The sequence below is a fragment of the Dysidea avara genome, chromosome 11, assembly GCF_963678975.1.
Source record: "Dysidea avara chromosome 11, odDysAvar1.4, whole genome shotgun sequence".
Taxonomy (NCBI): Eukaryota; Metazoa; Porifera; class Demospongiae; order Dictyoceratida; family Dysideidae; genus Dysidea; species Dysidea avara.
In genome coordinates, this window is record NC_089282.1 from 5795722 (window position 1) to 5808312 (window position 12591).

The window sequence follows — 12591 nt, forward strand, 5'->3', positions numbered from 1 at the left end:
ACCAAAAGAATTCCAGGCACTGCAGTTGAAATTTCTTGACTGTACTGCAGTAATTCATCAGCCAATGTTCTTGTGTGTAAACATGTGTGCATGTTGCCATACTCTGTGTGTGTATGCAGGGGTGGATCCAGGGGGAGGGGAACACCCAGTTCACAGTCTGAGAGAAAAGCTCACTATATAGCTATAGTTGTATAGTGTGAATATACACTCAAATGTCGTCATTACTGAATCTCATTGGTCAAAATGAAGCAAATGCATCAGTGCCAATGTTGATTTTGAAGATCTTGTTGTGTAGTAACCAACTCAAATTCAAACACAGGGTATTGAGGTAATTGCACTATTGACTGTATTATAGTGTATGAAATTCTTTTGGTTACCTGGTTAAGTCAGAAAGGGATGTGGGGGATGATTTCCCAACACCCCTTCTAAATCTGATAATAAAGCTTGCATTATTACAGCTATTCTTTACCCATGCATAGATAGCACTTAACATGAAAGTGTAAGGGCCCCTTTACCCTATGCTGGATCCACCATTGGTGTGGTATGTTTGTTTGTATGTTTCTGTTATTAGAACATTTTATTGTGGTGTAGTTTCGGTATGCTACTTGGTTGGATTGGCTGGTGATGAGTATTGGAGCCATTGCTGCCATAATTCATGGAGTCACTGTACCCTTCCTGGTGGTGGTTATGGGAGAAACTGCTGATATTTTATCTAATGAATTTCTCACACGTCAACAAGCTAGATCATTCGACAATATTTCAACTAGTAATGTAAATTGTACCCAATTGAATACAGTCTGTGGCATGACACAAGATTGTCAGTTCTTTGTTGACAATTCTTTGTGTACAACCAAGGATGAATTGATTGACCGGATTAACCTGATAGTAATATATTATTGTGTTCTAGGAGTGGTGGTGTTGATTGGTGGAATATTCCATTCATCTTTATTTCAATATGCTTGTGAACGACAAATACAAGTTATTCGTATTACCTTCTTTAAATCCATTCTTCGACAAGACATCAGTTGGTTTGATATAAACAGTGCTGGAGAACTCAACTCTAGACTGAATGAGTAAGCAACTTATTATAGAAGTTATATACTCATTTAAAAGTTGTATAAAATTTACTGTAGTCTACGTATGTGCATGCATATTACTTAAAAGTATTGCTGTGACGTGTGTATGAAATACAGCACAATGGGAAAGGACTAATACAACACAAGGCAAACTATTTTGTATTGAGACACCTCCATGTGTTGTATTTAAACATGCATGCTTTAAGTGAGGCTATAGGGAAGCTAGTCATCTTCTTTGAAGTGATTATCTTGGGTATTCAAATTGCTTCAATTTTTGAGCTAATAGAATCTAATTTATTTCTAGTCGTAGAACAAGCAGCTAGGATTAGTTTGGCTAGTTTCAGAGATCATAATATTATACCGGCATGATGTACTCAGTTAAGAAAAAAATAGAATTGTAATGTATCTGCCCAACTGTGCTGTATAGATAACAGCACACTTCAGCACTTTGATCCTCCCACACAAATACATACACTAATTTACCATCTAGGAAGAATCTCAACATTATGCTTATAAATTTTGTTGCCAACTTGCAGGGATATTGAAAAGATTCGTGCAGGAATTGGAGTTCGACTGTCAATGTTTATCCAATGGACTACTTCTTCTATTGGTGGAGTCATTGTTGGGTTCATCTATGACTGGAGGCTAGCTCTAGTGATGCTAGGAGCAACACCTTTTGTGATTGCTGCTACTGTGTTGCTTGTATGGGTAGGTTGTATTACCATTGGGAGTCATATGTATTATTTGTTATTCTAAATATTTATATAAATTTTTAGATATTAGGTAAGTTCAGTGGTGAGGGATTGAAGGAGTATGCCAGTGCTGGAGCTGTGGCTGAAGAGGTGTTCTCTTCTATCCGAACTGTGGTGGCATTTGGTGGGCAACAGAAAGAAATAGATCGGTAGGTTATATTTACATAAGTCATGTATATATGTATATAAATGTGTACGCACACACGCATGCACACACCCACGCATGCACACACCCACGCATACACACACCCACGCATGCACACACCCACGCATGCACGTGCACACACACACTCACACACATATGCATGCACACACTCACACACACATGCATGCACACATACACACACACACTACAAACACACACACAGGCACACATACACATACACACTCACACAATACACACACACACACTACATGCACACACACACACACACACACACACACACACACACACACACACACACACACACACACACACACACACACACACACACACACACACACACACACTACACACACATACTACACATACACACTACACACACACACACACACACACACACACACACACACACACACACACACACACACTACACATACACACTACACTACGCACACACACACACACACACACACACACACACACACACACACACACAACACACACTACACATACACACTACACACACACACACACACACACACACACACACACACTACACATACACACTACACTACGCACACACACACACACACACACACACACACACACACACACACACACACACACACACACACACACTACACATACACACTATACGCACTACACACACACACACACACACACACACACACACACACACACACCACACACACACACACTACACACACACACACACACACACGCACACACACACACACACACACACACCACATGCATACACTATACATATGCACACAAATGCATTACACACATATATGCATAAGCAAATAAAGTGTTTATGGAGCAACTGTACTTGTGAAGTGCGATTCATCCACAATTTAGAGCTTTTTAAAGAGAGGGTTTGATGTATTACAGTCATACTGTATTATAGACTATCCTACTGTCATACATTATATAGGTATGACGTACACTTGAAAGGTGCCTTTAAAATTGGAGTAAAGAAAGGAGCTATTACTGGATTTGGAATAGGATTAAAATGTTTCTTTGTGTTCTTTGTCTATGCAGTAGGAGTTTGGTAAGTTTTTAGCTCTACATGTATATCGAAATCAAACCACTTATTGCTACTCAGGTTTGGTGCCTATATCATTCAACATCACAATGCTACAACTGGAGATGTTATCACTGTATGTGCCATATGCAATTTTTCCTCTTTTTTAGTAAAAATTCACCAATGGTGGCCATGTAAAGAAAACCACAACCATATAGTTAAATTATACTGACTGACCTCATGGCCACCTTGTTGTACATTTTTTTCATAGGGGAAAGTCTTAGTATCATTTTAGGCTTCATTTTACTATAAACTCAAATTGAGCAAATTTGTGTGTTTAGTGAAGCTGTAAGCACCTGTAAAGGAATTTAGAAGTGAAATAATCTGCTTTTACTCTAACAGGTATTTGCAGCAATTTTGCTGGGATCGTTTGCACTTGGACAAGCTAGTCTTAGTCTACAAGATTTTTCTGAGGCCACTGGTGCTACAAAGTTCATCTATGGCACCATTGATAGGGTAAAACAATGCACAGAACATAGATTTATGTTCTATAATAATGTTCATATCTACACAAACATGCATGTACACATATTCAGTACAATGGCTAGACACATGTAGCATGCTTTCGCAGTGTTATATTGTGCTGAATGTACAAAAATACAATAGTAAAACTGATCCTACTATTGCAGAAACCTAAGATTGATTCTACATCTACTACTGGTTTTAAACCAGTCAATGTTGATAATACAATAACGTTTGAAGAATTGTGTTTTAGCTACCCAACCAGATCTGACGTAAAGGTAAAAGATAATCCAACAAAGTGCACGTGTTTCTTTGTATTGTCATCAGTGATAATTTTTGCAGGTATTTGATGGGCTTAATCTCAGTATCAGTCCTGGACAAACTCTGGCACTAGTTGGACCAAGTGGTTGTGGGAAGAGTACCGTTGTTCGGTTACTGCAACGATTTTATGATCCTGATCAAGGAAAGGTATTTAGTATGATGTCAATATTGATACCTTAGTTTCTTTTGACAATATCTGATCATGAGGTGTAGTAATTCTAAAATACATGTGTATGTTACTTATTTGGTCATGCAATAGCATATCTAGTAGTCATGATGCTTGTGTAGGTAACTGTTGGTGGATATGATGTTAAGGATTTGAACTTACGTTGGTTACGTTCCAACATTGGAGTAGTCAGTCAGGAGCCAGTGTTGTTTGCTACTACAATAGCAGAGAACATTCGTTATGGTAGAGATGATGTTACAGAAGAAGAAATGATTGCTGCAGCTGAGGCTGCAAATGCTCACTCTTTCATCAGTAAACTTCCTGATGGATATAACACTTTAGTAGGAGAGATGGGTACTCAACTGTCAGGAGGACAGAAACAACGTATAGCCATTGCTCGTGCCATAGTGAGAGACCCAAAGATACTGATACTGGATGAGGCAACATCAGCACTTGATGCTGAGAGTGAATCCTTAGTACAAGCTGCTCTAGATCAAGTACAGTTCAACAATTTTGAAATTGTGTACAGTTTTGCTTCTTTTAGGCTAGCCATGGTCGTACCACAATCATCATAGCCCACAGATTGTCTACTATACAAGGAGCTGATGTTATTGCAGCAATTGTTAATGGCAAGTTAGCAGAGACTGGTAACCATCAAACCCTATTGGTGAAGAAAGGAGTGTACTTTGATCTTGTACAAGCTCAGGTAAGGAAGTAAACTGTCTTCATATGATATCATTTTTACTGTATAGTTCTACAAAGAGGATATTGTATTTAAGGAAAGTGTACATGTGAGCAACACACAGCAATCATCTGTACAACCCCTAAGTAAAGTTACATCAAATGAACCTTTTGCTAGACAGCTTTCACTTCGGCTGTCTGTTCGAAGTAGACCAAAGAACTTTGTTGATGAAGAGGTACAGTTTATTATATAGACTTGGGAGAATTGAATCATTTGTACTTGAGTAATGTGTTAAGCATACATAAATCTTGTTGGTTTGACTCTATCTATGCTGTGTAGCTTACTGATGATCATAACAAGGACACCTCTGGTCCTCCATTATGGAGGTTGATTAAAGCCAGTGTTCCTGAGTGGTACTTGATCTTGATAGGTGTAATAGCATCAGCTGTGGATGGGGCTAGCCTTCCAGCTACATCTATCTTCATTGGAAATCTCCTTGAGGTAGAAGTGTACATGTGCTTTATTACTGCAAGTGGACATGTGCTGTAGGTATATTCAAATCCTGACAATGCTGAAGAAAAAGGACGACCATGGGCACTGCTATTTCTAGCAGTGGCTGGCATTTCTGGAATTGCTGCATTTATGTACTCTATTTGTTTTTCCATATCTGGTGAAGCCCTCACATCACGACTAAGAAGTACGTCGTTTAAAGCTATCATGAGTCAAGTAAGTCATTTGCTAATTTAATAGTCAGTGAAGATAACCCTTTTTCATTGTTAAACTATATCACTGGTACCACCTCTGTACCCCGGAAGTAGCTTTAAAATTAATAGTATTAAATATATACAGTAAGATCATACTTAAGCTTATTAAGAAAAACACACAATGTAGTGATCACAACAAATACATTTTACATGTGTTTGCTTTTATGTATGTAGGATATTGGTTGGTTTGATCAGGAACAAAACTCAACTGGAGCCCTCACAACCAGATTGTCACATGATGCCAGTCAAGTACAAGGAGTGAGTTCTATTGCTTGTTTGGACTGTAATTAATCTTCATTATCATAATGTCAATACACTTTAATTATTATGGTATGTGTTCATTACAGACTACAGGTTCCCGTCTGGGTGTAATGACAGAAGCAGTTGCAGCTCTTATTACTGGAATAGTTATAGCATTTGTCTTCAGTTGGATAACCACGTTGTTGATATTGTTGGTGATCCCAGTCTGGGTGATAGCAGGGAGATTAAGCATCAATTTGATCTGGACATTTGGTAGGAACAGCAAGAAGGCATATGAAAGAGCTGGAAGTGTATGTGTGTATTTAGTCAGTCACTTTGAATTTAGTGTTGATGCATAGTCTATTGTCACAGTGGTTTTACTGTAATTTGCTTATAATACTGCAGTGATAAAATAGTTAGCGTGCTTTATTGTGATTATGTACTACCCATGCTTTGTCAATAAATAAGTATTTACATTTGGATGTTATTACTACTGGTTTGTGAGCTAAGGTTTAAAATGAAGCTAATGGTAGTCCCTAGATTAAAATCTAATATGCTCTAATAAAGCAGTCATATCAATACATAACAGCTGACTGCTTTATTAGAGCTGTGTATTGCTCTGTTAGAGTATGGACTCCGACATATGCATCCAAATAAGGATATGTACTATGGCACATTGTATTTACCTATTGTACTAGCACTATGTTTGATTATACACTTAGCATAATTGGTAGGTGATGTTGATCCATTTATGGTTGATTGTGTAAACAATATTTCTATAGATTGCATTTGAGTCAATCTCCAACATACACACAGTGGTGGGGTTAGGTATGGAAGAGAAACTTGCTACCATGTATGAGGAAAGCCTTGTAGAACCTTACAAGTGAGTGTATGCTAATTTGTATCGATTGTCTGTACCCAACTCCATAATACAGGCAAGCTTTGAGGGCTAGTCATTTCCTTGGGGTTGGCCATGGTCTAAATGATGCATTGACATACTTTTTGACTGCTATGGTGTACCGGTTTGGTGCCTTCCTGATAACTTTAGATGAGGACCATTTTCTTCATTTTGAATTTGATGATTTATACACGTGAGTGGACAACATTGTAATTACAACATTTGTGACTGAATTTTGCGACATTGTGCTTGTTAGCGGAGAAGGAACTTCATAGAGACAGTATTGTAGTAGCAGTCTGCAAGTCTCAGCAGCTATATACACAATTCTATTCTGTTAATATATACGTACTTGGTTTGAGTAAAATTAATGAACTGAGTAAATGGAGTTTGTTTATTCAAACGATCTACTTACGTATATGCATAAATTTATGACTGAATTGATACACAGCCACACATCACAAATACAGGATTATCCTTAGAGTACTAATCAAGACACACGGTAGTGTGTCGTGCGGCCCAAGAAGCCGGCGTGCCACCCGTGAGTATATTAACAGGAAGAAAGAAAACGCAATTTGCACACCTATGTAGCTCTGTGATCCCTTATCCGATTGGAACCAAATTTGCTAGAGAGGTGCCGGCCAGTAAGGGGAGTCTACACACCAAATTTGAAGAAAATCGTTCAAGCCATTTCCGAGATACGAGCGAACAAAATTTCGTTTTAATTTCTTCGTTTTTTTCTTCTACTTCATTTCGCACACTTCGCAAATCCGCCATAAAACACGAATGCGTGGTCGGATCGGGCTGAAATTTGGCACACTTAAAGGGCGCATTAAGGCGGATCTCTGTACCAACTTTGGTAGGAATCCGATGTACATTCACGGAGTTATTACCGATTATTTGCGTAAAATAAGGTCGAAGGTCTGTCACGCCTACAGGGTAAACTCCTTTGAGGAATCAGTTGAAAATTGCTATGTAGATGGAGCAACCATCGTAGGAGTGCCTTTTTATGGTTTGAAAGGAATCGGGATAAAGACCACGGAGATATGACACAACACCCGACCTGTGTCAAAATTACGCGATCGATTTTTATGAATAAAAAACTATTAGTTTTCGTGTCTATCAGGCAAACCGCTTAGAGCAATGAGCTGAAAATCAGTATGTAGCTGGAATAATCATCATAGAAAGTCCTTGCAGTAGTACAGAAGAATCGGATTACAAACCACTGAGTTGTGATTCGAAAGGCAATTACGTCTAGCAAATTCGAGATCGAGATACTCTAATAGAACAGTCACCCTAATAAAGCATTCAGCTGCATTTATAATTTACTCCATTATATTACATTGCAAGTTATTCTGTAGGGGATTCAGCTACAAACAAGTCACCCTGTAGTCAGATCAGCCAGAAGAAGGTACCTAATAGAGAGTTCAGCTACAAAGAAACCATCATGTAGAGAGTTCAGCTCAAACAAATTGCCCTGTAGAGAGATCAGCTAGAAGAAGTTACCTTGTAGAGAGTTCAGTTACAAAGAAACAATCATACAAAGTGTTCAGCTACAAACAAATCACCCAGTAGAAAGTTCTGCTATGAACAGATCACACTGTAGAGAGTTCAGTTAGAAACAAGTCATCTTGTAGAGAGATCAGCTAGAAGAAGTCACCTTGTAGAGAGTTCAGCTACAAAGAAACCACCATGTAAGAGAGTTCAGCTGCAAGCAAATCACCTGTAGAGAGTTCAGCTAGGAACAAGTCACCCTGTACAGAGATCAGCTAGAAACAAGTCACCCTGTAGAGAATTCAGCTACAAACAAATCACCCTGTAGAAAGATCAGCTAGAAGAAGTTACCTTGTAGAGAGTTCAGCTACAAACAAATCACCCTGTAGAGAGTTCAGATAGAAACAAGTCACCCTGTAGAGAGATCAGCTAGAAACAAATCACCTGTAGAGAGTTCAGCTACAAACAAATCACCCTGTAGAGAGATCAGCTAGAAGAAGTCACCTTGTAGAGAGTTCAGCTGCAAACAAATCCCCTGTAGAGAGTTCAGCTACAAAGAAACTACCATGTAGAGAGTTCAGCTGCAAACAAACACCCTGTAGAGAACTCAGCTACAAACAAATCGCCCTGTAGAAAGATCAGCTAGAAGAAGTTACCTTGTAGGGAGTTCAGCTATGAACAGATCACCCTGTAGAGAGTTCAGCTACAAACAAATCACCCTGTAGAGAGGTCAGTTACAAAGAAACCACCATGTAGAGAGCTCAGCTGCAAAAAAAGCAATCACTCTGTAGAGAGTTCAGCTAGAAGAAGTCACCTTGTACAGAGTTCAGCTGCAAATAAATTACCCTGTAGAGAATTCAGCTACAAACAAATCACCCTGTAGAAAGATCAGCTAGAAGAAGTTACCTTGTAGAGAGTTCAGCTACAAAGAAACCACCATGTAGAGAGTTCAGCTGCAAACAAATCACCTGTAGAGAGTTCAGCTAGAAACAAGTCACCCTGTAGAGAGATCAGCTAGAAACAAGTCACCCTGTAGAGAGTTCAGCTAGAAGAAGTCACATTGTAGAGAGTTCAGCTACAAAGAAACTACCATGTAGAGAGTTCAGCTGCAAACAAACACCCTGTAGAGAACTCAGCTACAAACAAATCACCCTGTAGATAGATCAGCTAGAAGAAGTTACCTTGTAGGGAGTTCAGCTACAAACAAATCGCCCTGTAGAGAGTTCAGCTACAAAGAAATCATCATGTAGAGAGTTCAGCTGCAAACAAATCATCCTGTAGAGAGTTCAGCTATGAATAGATCACCCTGTAGAGAGTTCAGCTAGAAGAAGTCACCTTTTAGAGAGTTCAGCTACAAAGCAACCACCATGTAGAGAGTTCAGCTGCAAACACATCACTCTGTAGAGAATTCTGCTACAAACAAATCGTCCTGTAGAGAGACCAGTTAGAAACAAGTCACCCTGTAGACAGATCAGCTAGAAGAAGTTACCTTGTAGAGAGTTCAGCTGCAAACAAATCACCCTGTATAGAATTCGACTACAAACAGATAACCCTGCAGAGAGTTCAGCTAGAGTCAAGTCACCCTGTAGAGAGAATCCTGTAAAGAGTTCATCTACATACAAGCAGATCACCCTGTAGAGAGTTCAGCTGCAAACTATCCTGAGGGGATTAATTGACATGTAATAAATATATGCTCTCTTTTTATATTGTGAACTCTTGATATATGCATTATATATATAATTTGTACATTTACTGATAAAATCAGAATGAGTTAAAGTGTTTATAAAATCTGCTTCATCTTTTTCTTTTTCCTGTGGTAAAGAAAAATATATAAGTTAAAAAGCCCCAAAGCTGGCCATAGGCCGGCTTTGGGGTATACAAATACAAAAAGAAGTGAAATCTAATCAAAAACAGCCAAGCTGTAAAAAAAGGAGTGCGGCCCTTGAAAAGGCTATGGTGAAAAAAGATGTGAAATCCAAGGTGGCGGCCAAGAAATGGCTGTGATGGCAGGTTAATGGTAAAAATTTTAATAACGACAATTCAGGTGAATTTTGTGCCAATTGACCAAGCGACACCAAATTCACCTGAATTGTCGTTATTAAAATTTTTACCATTAACCTACCATCACAGCCATTTCTTGGCCGCCACCTTGGATTTCACATCTTTTTTCACCATAGCCTTTTCAAGGGCCGCACTCCTTCTTTTACAGCTTGGCTGTTTTTGATTAGATAAGCATTACACCTAGTTACAGGCTCTGAATACTACAACACTAAAGGTTAAAGCAGACAGCAGAAGCATAGCTAATATGTGTTTTAGTTAGTTTTAGTGACGCATTTCTAAGGACAGTGTCCTGTATACTTTTATAGGGTAACAGTAGCTGGTATAACTTCTAAATAAGTATGTGTAGCAACTGTTCAGTGTACTCTATTGTTACATTTATGTAGTGTACTAACATCCCTATGGTTTGCAACCGTCATTGCATCAGAAGCAAGCAGATATGCACCCAACTATACTGATTCCAAACAGTCAGCGAAGAGGATATTTTCCTTGATAGATTTGGAGCCTACTATTGAGAGTGATTCAAAGAATGGAAAAAGATTAGTAAGGACTCAAACCTCCACTATCCCTAATATAAAGCAGTGCTTTTACAATACACGACATGCTTAGCTTATACATGTGTATTGCTCAATGGCAGACAATCACAATATCCAGTAGCATTGCATTGTAAACATTTAACACAAATATAATTACACTGGTGTTCATAGATAAGGTACTCAATAATTTGTTTTATGTGCTACAGGATCACATTAATGGTGAACTTTCACTGGAAAATGTCAAGTTTAAGTATGCCACTAGACCTGATGTACCAGTACTACAAGGACTCAGTCTGTCAGTGAAGTCAGGACAGACATTAGCTCTTGTGGGTCCCAGTGGATGTGGCAAGAGTACAGTAGTGTCACTATTGGAACGATTCTATGATCCAGAGAGAGGGAATGTGGTAAGATACATCAGATATAATAACTCATAATTTGATGATAGACAACACTTTCTACTTACACAGAAAATAGATGGAGTAAATGTCAAAGATTTAAACATTCAATGGCTTCGTTATCAGGTGGGACTAGTATCACAAGAACCAACATTGTTTGATTGCAGTATTGCTGATAATATCCGATATGGAGATAGCTTCTGTGAAGTGAGTGATGAAGAAGTGGAAAAAGCAGCAAAGTCTGCCAACATACACGACTTCATCATTTCACTACCACAAGTAAACAATATAATTTGGGGATTTTCTTATTGTTCTTGAATACTGTGTAGGGTTACTCTACCAATGTGGGATCTCGTGGTACTCAATTATCAGGAGGACAGAAACAACGTATAGCCATTGCTCGTGCTTTAGTGAGGAAACCCAAGATATTGTTACTGGATGAGGCAACATCAGCTTTGGACACTGAGAGTGAAAAGGTATGTGGACAATGATGAAGTATGTTAGAGTGTAATGAGCTTGTTGATTGTTAGGTGGTTCAAGAGGCACTGGATAAGGCTAGGGAGGGTCGCACCAGTGTAGTAATAGCTCACAGGTTATCCACCATCCACAATGCTGACCTGATTGTAGTGATCAAGGATGGTAAAGCCATTGAAGCAGGAACTCATTCTGAACTAATGTCCCAGAAGGGAGTCTACTATAAACTGAATGAAATGCAATTAATGTGCACAAAATAATACTTGTACATTTATTAATGTAATAAATCATCAGATATCTAAAAAATCATATTTATATATAGCGATGTTGGATAGCATGCATGCAGCACTACATGCAGTATACAGTTTGAGTGCGGAAAAAAATTTGAATCTCAGATGTATGGATCCTGTATGTAGCACTTTCCTAGTCAGCGTGCATATGAAATCTTGACTCCATGACTGACCTTCTTACTGGTTCCTATAGTCGGATGGTATTAAGAGCTTAAATTTTTTCAAAGTATGTGCACTAAGACAACTTGTTCTGCCACTTCATCAAACGAATAAACTGCCACATGTACTGTAAGGTATAATCAGTAACTGGCTATTGCAAATAGATAGGCACCTGCTGATTAGACTGGCATTTTTAGGTGTTTGAACCATCAAGCATGATGCATGCATGTAGCAATAATATTCTAGACTAAATCCTTGCCTGTGAAAAACGCATATCATGAAAAAACCAGCAATTTCAGTATGCTTAATGACTAAACTAACTCTAAGATAAGTTCTACATGACTGTTTCAATAGAGCCTATATCAAGACACACGGTAGTGTGTCGTGCGGCCCAAGAAGTCGGCGCGCCACACCGTGAGTGTATTAACAGGAAGAAAGAAAACGCAATTTTCACACCTATGTAGCTCTGTGATCCCTTATCCGATTGGAACCACAATTGCTAGAGACGTGCCGCCCAGTTAGGGGAGTCTACATGCCAAATTTGAAGACAATTGCA

General features: G+C 38.8%; 1 protein-coding gene across 1 annotated transcript; it reads left to right on the top strand.

Annotated features, from left to right (window-relative positions):
* The first annotated feature begins 212 nt into the window (after positions 1–212).
* On the top strand, positions 213–11846 carry LOC136239332 (ATP-dependent translocase ABCB1-like). The gene is made up of 23 exons (XM_066030067.1): positions 213–320; positions 592–1073; positions 1613–1784; positions 1853–1977; positions 2950–3066; positions 3121–3175; positions 3442–3555; positions 3729–3839; positions 3904–4029; positions 4171–4545; positions 4593–4754; positions 4801–4965; positions 5070–5231; positions 5280–5456; positions 5669–5752; positions 5842–6045; positions 6517–6617; positions 6670–6825; positions 10568–10724; positions 10924–11121; positions 11185–11391; positions 11442–11588; positions 11643–11846. The coding sequence occupies exons 1-23, from the start codon at positions 213–215 to the stop codon at positions 11844–11846; spliced, it is 3909 nt and encodes a 1302-aa protein (XP_065886139.1).
* The last annotated feature ends 745 nt before the right edge of the window (positions 11847–12591 follow it).

Coding starts and splice junctions, on each gene's coding strand:
- LOC136239332 (XM_066030067.1), top strand. CDS start 213: ATGTCGTCATTACTGAATCTCATTGGTCAAAATGAAGCAAATGCATCA. Junction 321..591: donor AACTCAAATTCAAACACAGG/GTATTGAGGTAA, acceptor ATTGTGGTGTAG/TTTCGGTATGCTACTTGGTT. Junction 3,067..3,120: donor GTCTATGCAGTAGGAGTTTG/GTAAGTTTTTAG, acceptor ATTGCTACTCAG/GTTTGGTGCCTATATCATTC.